Source organism: Carcharodon carcharias, chromosome 16, assembly GCF_017639515.1.
Source record: "Carcharodon carcharias isolate sCarCar2 chromosome 16, sCarCar2.pri, whole genome shotgun sequence".
Lineage (NCBI taxonomy): Eukaryota > Metazoa > Chordata > Chondrichthyes > Lamniformes > Lamnidae > Carcharodon > Carcharodon carcharias.
This window is the reverse complement of record NC_054482.1, coordinates 96,884,839-96,897,499: the sequence shown is the minus strand read 5'-3', so window position 1 is coordinate 96,897,499 and position 12,661 is coordinate 96,884,839. Positions and strand designations below refer to the sequence as shown.

At 44.1% G+C, this 12,661-nt stretch overlaps 1 protein-coding gene across 1 annotated transcript in view; it reads right to left on the bottom strand.

Annotated features, from left to right (window-relative positions):
* LOC121289338 (dihydropyrimidine dehydrogenase [NADP(+)]-like) overlaps nt 1-12,661 on the bottom strand; it is an 838,466-nt gene that overhangs the window by 29,439 nt on the left and 796,366 nt on the right. Inside the window, exon 21 of the mRNA XM_041208692.1 lies at nt 5,074-5,217. Coding sequence (XP_041064626.1) covers nt 5,074-5,217 — 144 coding nt within the window. The remainder of the gene's footprint in view (nt 1-5,073; nt 5,218-12,661) is intronic.

Here is a 12,661-nt window from a genome sequence, read left to right as displayed (position 1 = left end):
TTGCCCTTTAGAAGGTGGTGGTGAGCACTGCAGCCCTTGTAGTGTAGATCCACGTATAATGCTGTTAGGTAGTGTGATCCAGGATTTTGACCCAGTGACTATGAAAGAATAGTTAGTCAGTTTGGGGTGTATTTGTAGGGGAACTTTCAGATGTTGGTGTTCCCAGGTGCCTGCTGCCCTTGTCCTTCTAGGCAGTAGAGATCACAGGTTTCGGAGGTGCTGTCAGAGGAGTCATTGTGAGTTTCTGCAGTGCATCTTGTGTGTAACACACATGGCAGCTATGGTGCATCAGTAATGGGAGAGTATCCTATTATGCTCCTAATTTGTGCCTTGGGGAGTGAAGAGATGAGTAACGCCCCACAAAATTCCAAGTCTCCGACTTGTTCTTGTAGCCAGTATTTAAGTGGCTGGTCCAGTTCAGTTTCTGCCCAATGGTGACCCTCAGGGTGTTGATGGTGGAGGAATCGGCGATAGCAATGTTGTTGAACGTCAAGGGGAAATGGTTAGATTCTCTCCTGTTGGAGATGATCACTACCTTGTACTTGTGGTGTAAATGTTACTTCTTGCTTATCTGAATGCTTCATGTAATGTAATTTTGAGTAGTCTTCCCTAAGACTATTCTCCCCTATTATCCATTTAACATGGTGTGGGCGCATCTCCCAAAACACCATGATAATTTTGGAGAATGTTACAGCGGCTGAGCGGGAGAAGCCTGAGGAAATCATTCCTGATGGCCATAAATTTGAACCATGTTCACTGCTGACGACTGAGAAGGGCCACTTAAAAAAAAAACCTACAGCTATGTTTAATTCTCATTTTATGATGCACATTTCTGAGTCATTAAAAAGTCACAGCCTTGAAGAGGACTGGAATGTAGCCATAAAACTAAAAATATAGCAAAAGATAGCACTGTACATTATTTTGCATTTATGTAGCTTCTAAGTCTTACAATTCTTGATTCATTTGAGTCAAGGGTCTTGTATTTTTAATTGGAGGCAGGGAAGGAGTTGTTGGGTGGGTGGGGTGGGGGGCTGTTGGGGGGGGCATGCAGTCAGGGGGTTTGCCGCTTTGGGGGTCAGGAAACTGAGGAGAATGGTTTTCCCTCAGGTCCTACCAAGTTTACTGACAAGACCTGACTGACATAAATTTCTCCATTTCCTGGAGTTGGGTATGGAGGAGGAAGGCTGTGGGTGGCATGGAGATCGGAGGCCAGGACACAGGGGGTGGGATTTGGAGGCTGGTGGCAGGGGTATTGTGAAGGTGGTGAGGACTCAGAGATTGGAGGTTGGAGCCAGTGGAGTTGGAGATCAGAGCCCTGTGGGATTAGAGGCTGGGATTTGGGGAGCTTGGATGGGGAGGGGTGTTGCTGTTTGAAATCTGGGAGTGTGAGGTGGGGGGGGGGGGGAAAGTTGGAGGTCGGAGGAGTGGGAGATCAGTGGAGAGGTGTGGTGTGAGAACTGAGGCCTTGAAAGGAGATGAGGGGAGATGAGAAGGTTTGAGGGTGGGGAATATCCAATTGCAGGGGGGTGGGGGGGGCGGGGGGGGGGTGGTGTGGACTAGGCAAACTGGATCCAGCAAGAAAGTGGGAAGACACTTAACTCCTGGATCCAACAGTTCTCACCTTCCTTCAGCTGCTGGGTTTCTTGAGGCCCGGGAAACATCGGCAGCAGAATTAAATTTAAAAGTGTGGATTGACATGAAGCACACAGACCTGATATAATATTTAAATTGCTAACCCACCTCCTGGGGGTGGGTTGATTGTCTGCCTTCTTGTCTCCTTTGTTAAAACTGGAAGAGGGCGGATTGGAGTCAGGATTCAGATTTTTAACACTGTGACCTCTCATTTGACCTAAACTCGTCCATTTTTGGGGGATTTAAAATCCAACCCCCCTTTAGGTATCAGGAGTAAGGAGGAACATACTCTGTTTACATCCAAGATATGTCTGTCTGGCCTACTCTTCTCTGCCAAATCCATGCTTGAATCCAGTATCATTTTGGAGAGCAAATATAACCCCTAGAATTTTGTTCTCCACTGTCAACTATCTCCTTAAACCTGTCTCTCCTGCTCCCTTGAACAACCAGTAGAGGATCTTATAGACTTCAAAACTGACAACCCAACTTCCTTTCCTACGAGCCAACAATGTAAATAGTTCCATCTTTTCTGTTATTGACGCTCACTTTTTCAAAATTCTTATCATCACCCACCTCTTCAAACAATTCATCCATCATCCTTTTGAACATTCAAACTATTGCCAGATGCCCTATCTCACTTTATTTTCAATAGCCCTCGGATGCATTACTTGGAGTTTAATGTAGGAAAGTGTGAGGTCATGCACTTTGGTAGGAAGAATCAAAAGGTAGACTATTATTTAAATGGAGAGAGACTCCAAAAGAGTGCAGCACAGAGGGATCTGGGTGTTCTTGTATATGAAACACAGAAAGTAAGCATGCAGATGCAGCAAGTAATTAAGAAGGCAAATGGAATTTTGACCTGTGTTGCTACGGGGTTAGAATTTAAAAATGGGGAAGTCTTGTTACAAATTTACAGTGTTGGTGAGGCCGCACCTGGAGAACTGTGTACAGTTTTGGTCCCCATATTTAAGAAAGGATATACTGGCATTGGAGGCAGTTCAAAAGAGATTCACTCGGCTAATTCCTGGGGTGAAGGAGTTGACTCATCAAGAACAGCTAAACAGGTTAGGCTTTTATTCATTAGAGATCAGGAGAATGAGGGGGTGATCATATTGAAACGTACAAGATTCTGAGGGAGCTTGACAGGGTAGATGTTGAGAAGATGTTTCCACTAGTGGGGGAACCTTGAACTAGGAGTCATAGTTACAGAATAAGGGAACACTCATTTAAAATTGAGATGTGAAAGAATTTCTTCTCCCAGAGGGTAGTAAATGCCTGGAATTCTTTACCCCAGAGAGTTGTGGAGGGTAGATCACTGAAAGTATTTAAAGAGGAGGTTGACAGATTTTTGAAATATCAAGGAGTAGAGGGCTATGAGGAGCTGGCACAAAAAAAGAGCTGAGGCCTGGGGCAGAGCAGCCATGATCTTATTGAGTGGCGGGGCAGGCTTGTGGGGCTGAAGGGTCTACTCCTGCTCCTATTTCTTATGTTCTTATGTTGTTTCCCAAATTCATTCCAGCAATTCTGTCTCAATTTCTCCAAACAAGATCCTACCCTTGCTACAAGGTCAAAACTGCCCTAACCAAAGTAATAAATGACACTATCTGTGAATGTGTTCCTCATGGACCTTGGTTGCCTTTGGACCATACCATCCTCCACCAATGCCTTTCCTATGTTTTCCAGTTCAGTGGGACTAACCTCACTTGATTCCATTCTAACCTATCCGATTCTAGCCACAGTTTCTCCAAAATTGGTACTCTTCCTGCCCGCTACAACTCACAAACCTCCAAAGATCTCTTTCTTGGCTCCCCCAACTTCGTCATCGACACGTTTCCCCTTGGCAGCATCAACTGAAGATGCAGGGGTAGAATCTTCCAGTCAGCGAGTGGGGGCAGGGACCGCTCACTGACATGCGGTGACATCGAGCAGGTGTCCTGATGTCACCGCACGTCATTTAGATTTTCAGTTCGGCAGGCGTGCAGTTGACTCAGCTGCATGCCTGACGAACTGTCAATGGCCTATTAAGGCCTGTTTAAAACTAATTAAATCAATTAACTGAGCTGCCCGTCCAATCTTAAGGCTGGTGGGCCGGCGAAGAGCCCAGGCAGCCTTCGCATTTTTCATGGAACCTCATCGAAAGGCAGGATGAGGTTTCATGAAGTGTTTATAAATTAAACACATTTTTTAATGAATGTTCCTTGACACTGTCATATGAGGGGACATGTCTTAAAATATTTTCAATTCTTTATTTAAATGTTTGAACCTTAAACAAATCTCCCTGAGGCACCTTTGTGCCTTTGGGAGATTTCTACACTCTTTCGTGGGCAAGCACAGGGAAGAGTGCAGGCCCGGACTCACCCCGCCTGCACAGGGATTGCTCAGAGCTTCTGGGCGGATGTCACGCTGGGTGGGCCTTAATTGGCCTGCCCATATAAAATGGGCTGTGCACACCCGATCGGGATTGCCAAATGGGTTTGCACTCACTCCCACCCGCCCCCCCCCACACAACCCCCCCCAACTGGGGAGGCGGGGGGGTGGGGGTGGTGGGGGAGTGGAATTCAGCCCATGAATGCAGATTCCACCTCTCCATCTCTTATCTCTGCCCCTCAACTCTACCTGTGTTGCCCAGTCTTTGATGAGATGCAACTTCCTCCAGCTAAGTGTTGGTATGGCCAAAACCATTGACTTTGGATCCAACAAACTCTGTATCCTTGTTTACTGATTCCATTCCCTATCTGCCTCATGTCTCTGGCTGAACCAGACTGTTTATAACTGATTTCTGATCCTCCCCATCATAAAGAATGCCTACATTTACCTGCATAATGCTGCCTGTATACAGCTGAAATTCTAATCCATGCTCTGTCACTTCCAGACTTGATTATTCCAATGCACTCCTGACTGATCTGCCATTTTCCACTATTGTGAACTTCAGCTGATCCATGACACTGCGTTCTGTATCATAACTCCCATCAAGTCCCACTCCCTTATCACCCATCTCTTTGCTCACCTAAATACCATCCTGTTACCCAAGACCTCAAATTTAAAATTCTCGTTCTTTCATTTAAATTCCTTTTAAGGCCTTGCTCGTCCCTTCCCTTGAAACTTCCTCCAACCATACAATCCTCCTATAACTGTTCTGATCCTGGTCCCTTGTGCCAGGATCCCTTCCTTTTGCCCTGCCATTGGCAGCAATGCCCTCAGCTATTTAAGTCCCACATTCTGGTACTCTCTTTCTAAACTCCTCTGCCTGCCTCTCCTTATTTAAGACCCTCCTTAAAAGCCAGCTTGTCAAGCAGGTTTCTCGTCACCCCCTCCTAATACCTCACTCTCTGGCTTGCTGTTCGATTTTTCCATATATCTCTGTGAAGCATATTATGCCCTTTTCTTCTACATTAAAGGTGTTACTTAGCTGCAGGTTTTTGCTATTTTTGTTCTTATTACCTGAACTCTTGGAATGGGTTTCTTGACTGTATATGGTGCTTCATCATGTTCCTGGATCACTTCATTCAGTTCCTTCTGTTTCAGTTTATGTTCTGCTATAATCTTGTTGCGTTGTTCCAAGTAGGGACCAAAGCTGGGCAAATGCTGAAAAATAGCCAATTAAAAGGAAAAGTGATTAAATTAGTTTGCTTTTACTAAAACCTATACACACATGGTCCTGACAATTGGCATGTATTTATAATGTTTAATATTAAACATTAACAGAGACTAGAAAATTCAAAAGGCTGCATTTTGTTCGACTTTGTAACAGCTTCAGCAAAGTACTTTGTTCACTTTGATGTTATTGTTTCTGTAGGACAGAAAAGAACATTTAAAATGGGGGAGAAAAGCTGAAACTGCCGGTTTTTCCCTTTTCTGAGTGACTCCACCGGGAGTGAAATTGAAAACAATTCTTCGAAGAAGATGCAGTAGATTTGTACTGGGGAAAACTGGCCTGGTAGGAATCAGTTGCAGTTAATCCAATGATGGAGCAGCTACTTTCTGAGATGGAGTATCAATCTGTTCAGTGTGGGCCTGGCAAAAATTGTTTCATTAAAGATTCAGTATTGCTGCCGGTGGAAGAGGGCTGCCCCAGGGCGCAGGCTTAACCAGAGACTTAAACATTCACCGCATCACCTACCATCAGGCTTTTAAATAATTGAATGTGCTTTGCTCCCCCAGCACCTCAATCAGCTGGGCTAAGAACTGGCTCAGGACATTTTAAACAGATTAGTAGTGAACTGTTGGAAATCTGGGGTGCACATTTCAGTCTCCTTCACATTTCAGTCTCCTTCATTTGAAACCAGAAGTAAAAAAGCTTCAACATTTGGACTGGATAGCTCAGTAAAGTATAGGTTCATCCATTCCTTGTTCCCAGGGAGGAGCCATATTCGAAGGGTTAATGATAGGGCTGCAAACAATGTAGATCCAGCCCATGCTGCCTTCTGTTCTGGGGACTCAGCCCATACAAAATACAAAGAAAGACAGAACTAACTGAGGAATTAGCTCAAACTAGTAGCTGTTCCATGGCCCTGCTCATACTGACAAACGTGTGATAGGGGGAGTATTCCAGGGAGCCACATGACACTGGCAGGAAGCCAGTGATTTAATGTTTCAGTATATTACCAGGAAATATCCCATGTTGTTGCTGGTAGAGAATCTGAGATTACTGTATTTTATAAAGGTGGAGCTGAGCATGTCACATAGAGTTCAACATCAGGGCCACATATGACTAAATCATTCAAATTCAATTTTTATTACATGGTATTCTGTGAATTTTACTGATGCCTTGAGAATCAAATTCCACAAATCTGACCATGATTTTGACATCTTCAAAATAATAAAGGGATAGGGAGAAGCTATTCCCTCTGGTGGGGGAATCAAAAACATGAGGGCATAATCTTAAAATTAAAGCCAGGCCATTCAGTTGTGAAATCAGGAAGCAATTTTTCATTCAGTAGTGGGAATCTGGAAATCTGTCTCCCAAAAGGCAGTGGATGGTAGGAAGATAGGAGATTTTAAGTTTGGAATGGATATATTTTTGTGAGGTAAGAGTATCAAAGGATGCTCTGGTTATCATTTTCCAATCCTCTCTGGCTAGCAGCATAGTTTTAGAGGACTACTATCATAAAGTTGCCTAAAAAGGAAGAGAGAAATAGACTGAGCAATTATCACAGAATGCCAGAATGGTTACAGTACAGAAGGAGGCCATTCGGCCTGTTGTGTCTATGCTGGGTCTCTGAAGCTCAAAACAGACCTCTGCGAAAGTGGGGGGTCAAATACAACAGTGTGAGAGGAGGGAGCAGATAAAACAGCACGAGAAAGGTGGAGCAGATAAAGCAGCTGGTGGTCCCCCACAGCGGGACCGGGAGGCAGTGTGAGAGGAGCGGCAGCCTTGGTAATGTTTAAAAAGAACGGGAGCTGAGAGTAAGAGCAGAGATTTAAAAAGAGCAGGTGGTGGTCCCGGGGCTGAAAGTGGCACAAGGACAGAGCGAGAGTTCCAGGGAGATTCGGAGCTGAAAGTGGCTCGAGGACAGAGTGAGAGTTCCAGGGGCTGAAAGCGGCGCAAGGATGTCACGATTCAAAATGCGACGCGATACAGGGGAGGCAGCTGATTGATAAATAGGGTCAGGTGAGTACTTCTACTTCTACTTTTTCTACCAATTAAACTGCTGCAGTCCATTAGCTTAAACAAAATAAGGTGAGGACTTTGGACTGTAGTCGGAGTGTTTGGAGTGGAATAAGGCCCCGAGTGTAATTTGTATTCTTTAAAGGGAGTAACTAACGAGCTTAATCTAAAGGGATGTCATGGCAGCAGAGCTCTCACCAGTGATATGCCCCTCCTGCACTATGTGGGAAGTCATGGACACTTTCAGTGTCCCTGGCAACCATGTGTTCAGGAAGTGTGTCCAGCTGCAGCTACTGGCTAACCGCATTTTAGAGCTGGAGCTATGGGTGGATTCACTGTGGAGCATCTGCAATGTTGAGATTATCATGGACAGTATGTTCAGTGGGATGGTCACACCGCAGGTAAAGACTAAACAGGCAGAAAGGGGATGGGTGACCACCAAGCAGAGTAGAGGAAGGCAGGTAATACAGGAGTCCACTGTGGCCGCCCCCGCCTCTCTAACAGATATACCGTTTTGGGTACTGTTGGGGAGATGACTTCTCAGGGGAAAGCAGCAGGAGCCAAGTACATGGCACTACCATTGGCTCTGCTGCGCAAGAGGGGAGGAAGAAGAGTGGCAGGGCTATGGTGATAGGGAATTCAATAGTAAGGGGAACAGACTGGTGTTTCTGTGGCCGCAAAGGAGACTCTAGGATGGTATGTCGCCTCCATGGTGCCAGGGTCAATAATGTCTCGGAGAGGCTGCAGGCCATTTTGATGGGGGAGGTTGAACAGCCAGTGGTCATGGTACATACTTGTACCAACAACATAGGTAAAAAAAAAAGGGATGAGGCCCTACAAGCTGAATATAGGGAGTTAGGATGTAAATTAGAAAGTACGACCTCAAAGTTAGTAAACTCAGGATTACTGCCAGTGCCACGTGCTAGTGAGAGTAGACATAACAGGAGATATCAGATGAATACGTGGCTGAAAAAATGGTGTAGGGAGGAGGAATTCAGATTCCTGGGACATTGGGACTGGTTCTGGAGAAGGTGGGATCAGTATAAACAAGATAGGTTGCATCTGGACACGACCGGGACCAATGTACTTGGTGGTGGGGGGGGGCGTTGTTTGTTGTCAGGGAAAGTTTAAACTAGAATGGCAGGGGGATGGGAACATGAGCAGGGAGAGAGGAGGGGGAAACAAGGATAGAAACAAAAGACAGAAAAGTAAGAAGCAAAAATGGAAGGCAGAAAAAACAAGGGTGTGAAACAAATGGAGTCATAGTGCAAACTAAAGCTAAGATGAGTAACAAGGTTAAAAACACAAGTCTAAAGGCATTGTATCTTAATGTTCAGAGCATTCACATTAAAGTAGATGAATTATCAGCACAAATAGATATAAACGGTTATGATATAGTTGCAATTATGGAGACATGACTACAAGGTGACCAAGGGTGGGAATCCAGGGGTGTTCAACATTTGGGAAGGACAGAAAAATAGGGAAATTAGGTGGGGTAGCATTGTTGGTAAAGGAGGAAATCAATGCAATAGTGAGGAAGGATATTGGTTCAGAAAATCATGATGTGAAATCTGTTTGGGTGGAGATAAGAAACACCAAGGGGCAGAAAACATTGTCTATAGGCCCCCAAACAGTAATGGAGATATAAGGGAAGGCATCAAGCAGGAAATTAGAGACAGATGCAATAAGGGTACAACTGTAATCATGGGTGACTTAATCTACATATAGATTGGACAAACTGATCTAGCAATAATGCCGAGGTGAAGATTTCCTGGAGTGTGTATGTGATAGTTTTTTTAGACCAATCCGTTGAGGAACCAGTTAGAGAGCAGGCTATCCTAGACAAGGTATTGTGCAATAAGAAAGGATTAATTAACAATCTTATTGTGCGGGGTCCCTTGGCGAAGAGCAACCATAAAATAATAGAATTGTTCATTAAGATGGAGAGTGAAGAAGCTGAATCTGAAACTAGGGTCCTGAATCTAAATAAAGGGAACTACCAGGGTATGAGGCACGAGTTGGCAATGATGGATTGGAGAACCTTAGGGTTGACAGTGGATAAGCAATGGCTAATATATAAGGAACATGTGCATGAGCTACAACAATTATTCATTCCTGCTTGGAGCAAAGAATAAAACAGGAAAGGTGGCTCAACCATGGCTTACAAAAGAAATTAGGGATAGTATTAGATCTAAAGAGGAGCCATATAAAATTGCCAGAAAAAGCAGCAAGCCTGAGGATTGGGAACAGTTTAGAATTCAGCAAAAGCAGAAAAAAGATTGATCAAGAAGGGGAAAATGGAGTATGAGGGTAAACTTGCAAGGAACATAAAAAATGACTGTAAAAGCTTCTAGAAATACGTGAAGAAGAAAAAGGTTAGCGAAGACAAATGTAGGTCCCTTACAGTCAGAAACGGGGGAAATTATAATGGGGAACAAAGAAATGGCAGAAGAATTGAATACATATTTTGGTTCTATCTTCACAAAAGAGGACACAAATAATGTTAGGGAACCAAGGGTCTAGTGAGAGGGAGCAATTGAAGAAAATGAGTATTAGTTAAAAAAAAAAGGTTTTTAGAGAAATTAATGGGGTTAAAGGCTGAAAAATCCCCAGGGCCTGACTGATAAGCTATATCGCAGAGTACTAAACAACGTGGCCCTGGAAATATTGGATGTATTTGGTGGTCATCTTCCGAAATTCTATAGACTCTGGAGCAGTTCCTATAGATTGGAGGGTGGTAAGTGTAACCCTACTATTTAAAAAAGGAGGGAAAGGAAAAACAGAATTATAGACCAGTTAGCCTAACATCAGTAGTGGGGAAAATGCTAGAGTATTATAAAAGACATGGTAACAGAACACTTGGAAAGCATTAACGGGATTAGACAAAGTCATTATGGGTTTATGAAAGAGAAATCATGTTTAACTAATCTACTGGAGTTTTTTGAGGATGTAACTAGTAGAATAGATAAGGGAGAACCAGTGGATGTGGTGTACTTGGATTTCAAGAAGGCTTTTGATAAGGTCCCACATAAGAGGCTAGTGGGCAAAATTAAAGCGCATGGGATTGGGGGTAATATACTGGCATGGATTGAGAATTGGTTGACAGACCGGAAACAGAGAGTGGGAATAAATGGGTCTTTTTCCGGGTGGCAGGCGGTGATTAGTGATGAGCCACAGAGATCAGTGCTTGAGCCCCAGCTATTCACAACATATATAAATGATTTGGATGAGGGAACCAAATGCAATATTTCCAAGTTTGCTGATGGCATAAAACTGAGCAGGGTTGTGAGTTGTTAGGAGGATGCAAGGAGGCTTCAGGGCGATTTAGACAAGTTGTGTGTATGGGCAAACACATGGCAGATGCAGTATAATGTGGATAAATGTGAAGTTATACACTTTGGTGTGAAAAAAAAAGGCAGACTAGTGATATATTGGGAAATGTGGGCGTACAAAGGGATCTGGTGTCCTTGTACACCAGTCACTGAAAGTAAATAGGCAAGTGCAGCAAGCAATTAGGAAGGCAAATGGTATGCTGGCCTTCATTACAATAGGATTTGAGTTCAGAAGTAGGGATGTCTTACTGCAGTTATACCGGGCCTTGGTGAGACCACACCTGGAGTATTGCATGCAGTTTTGGTCTCCCTACCTAAGAAAGGATATACTTGCCATAGAGGGAGTGTAGCAAAGGTTCAATAGGGGATGACAGGACTGTGTATGAGGAGAGGTTGGTTTGACTGGGCCTGTATTCACTGGAGTTTAGAACAATGAGAGGGGATCTGATTAAAATGTATAAAATTCTAACAGGGCTAGTCAGACTGGATGCAGGGAGGATGTTTCCCCTGGTTGGGGAGTCTAGAACCAAGGGCCACAGTCTCAAGATACAGGACAGGCCATTTAGGACTGAGATGAGGAAACATTTCTTCACTCAGAGGGTGGTCAACCTGTGGAATTCTCTACCACAGAAGACTGTGGAGGCTGGGTCACTGAGGGTATTTTCAAGCAAGAAATTGAGTTTTTTGTATATTAGGGGCATCAAGCAGTATGGATAGAAAGCGGGAATATGGCATTGAGATAAGAGGATTTTCCATGATCATATTGAATTGTAGAGCAGGCTCGAAGGCCCAAATGGCCTACTCCTGATCTTAGTTTCTATGTTTCTATAAAGGAGCGATTTACTTACTGCCACTCCCTGGCCTTCTCCCCGTAGCCCTGAACATTCTTCCTTTTCAGACGATAATCCAATTCCCTCTTAAATGTCTTGATTGAACCTGCTTCCACCACAGTCTCAGGCAGTGCATTCCAGATCCCAACCATTTGCTGCGTGAAAAGTTTTTCCTCATGTTTTCAGTGCTTCTTTTGCCAATTACCTTAAATGTGCACCTCCTGGTTGTCGATCGTTCCACTAATGGGAACAGTTTTTCCCCATCTGTTTTTTCCAGACCCCCTCAAGATTTTCTATGCTTCTACCAAATCTCCTCTCAACCTTCTCTTCTCCAAGGAAAACAGCCCCAACCTCTCCAATCTATCTATGTAACTTAATTACAGTCAGCCTGATCTCAGTGATGGTCAAATTATTGGAAAAATTCTGAGGGACAGTATTAATCACCATTTAGAAAGCTATGGATTAATAAAGCACAGTCAGCATGGAATTGTTAAGGGAAGGTCATGTCTTATTTGTCTCCCTTGATTGAACTTTTTGAAGAGGTAACAAGGAGTGTCGATGAGGGTTCCGTGTTTGGCGTTGTCTGCATGGATTTTAGCAAGGCTTTAACAAAGCCTCAAATGCCACACTGCCAGAAAATTAAAAGCCCATTGGATCCAAGGGAAAGTGGGAAGTGGGATCCAAATCTGGCTCAGCGGCAGGAGGCAAAGTGGTGAGCGTTTTTATAATCAGAAGGCTGTTTCCAATGGGTTTCTGCAGGGCTGAGTATTAGGCCCCTTACTTTTCATGGTATACATTAATGATTTTGAAAACAAAAACAGAATTACCTGGAAAAACTCAGCAGGTCTGGCAGCATCGGCGGAGAAGAAAAGAGTTGACGTTTCGAGTCCTCATGACCCTTCGACAGAACTTGAGTTCGAGTCCAAGAAAGAGTTGAAATATAAGCTGGTTTAAGGTGTGTGGTGGGGGGGGGTGGTGGGAGAGATAGAGAGAGAAGTGGAGGGGGTTGGTGTGATTGTAGGGACAAACAACCACACCAACCCCCTCCACTTCTCTCTCTCTCTCTCCCCCCCACCCACACACCTTAAACCAGCTTATATTTCAACTCTTTCTTGGACTCGAACTCAAGTTCTGTCGAAGGGTCATGAGGACTTGAAACGTCAACTCTTTTCTTCTCCGCCGATGCTGCCAGACCTGCTGAGTTTTTCCAGGTAATTCTGTTTTTGTTTTGGATTTCCAGCATCTGCAGTTTTTTTGTT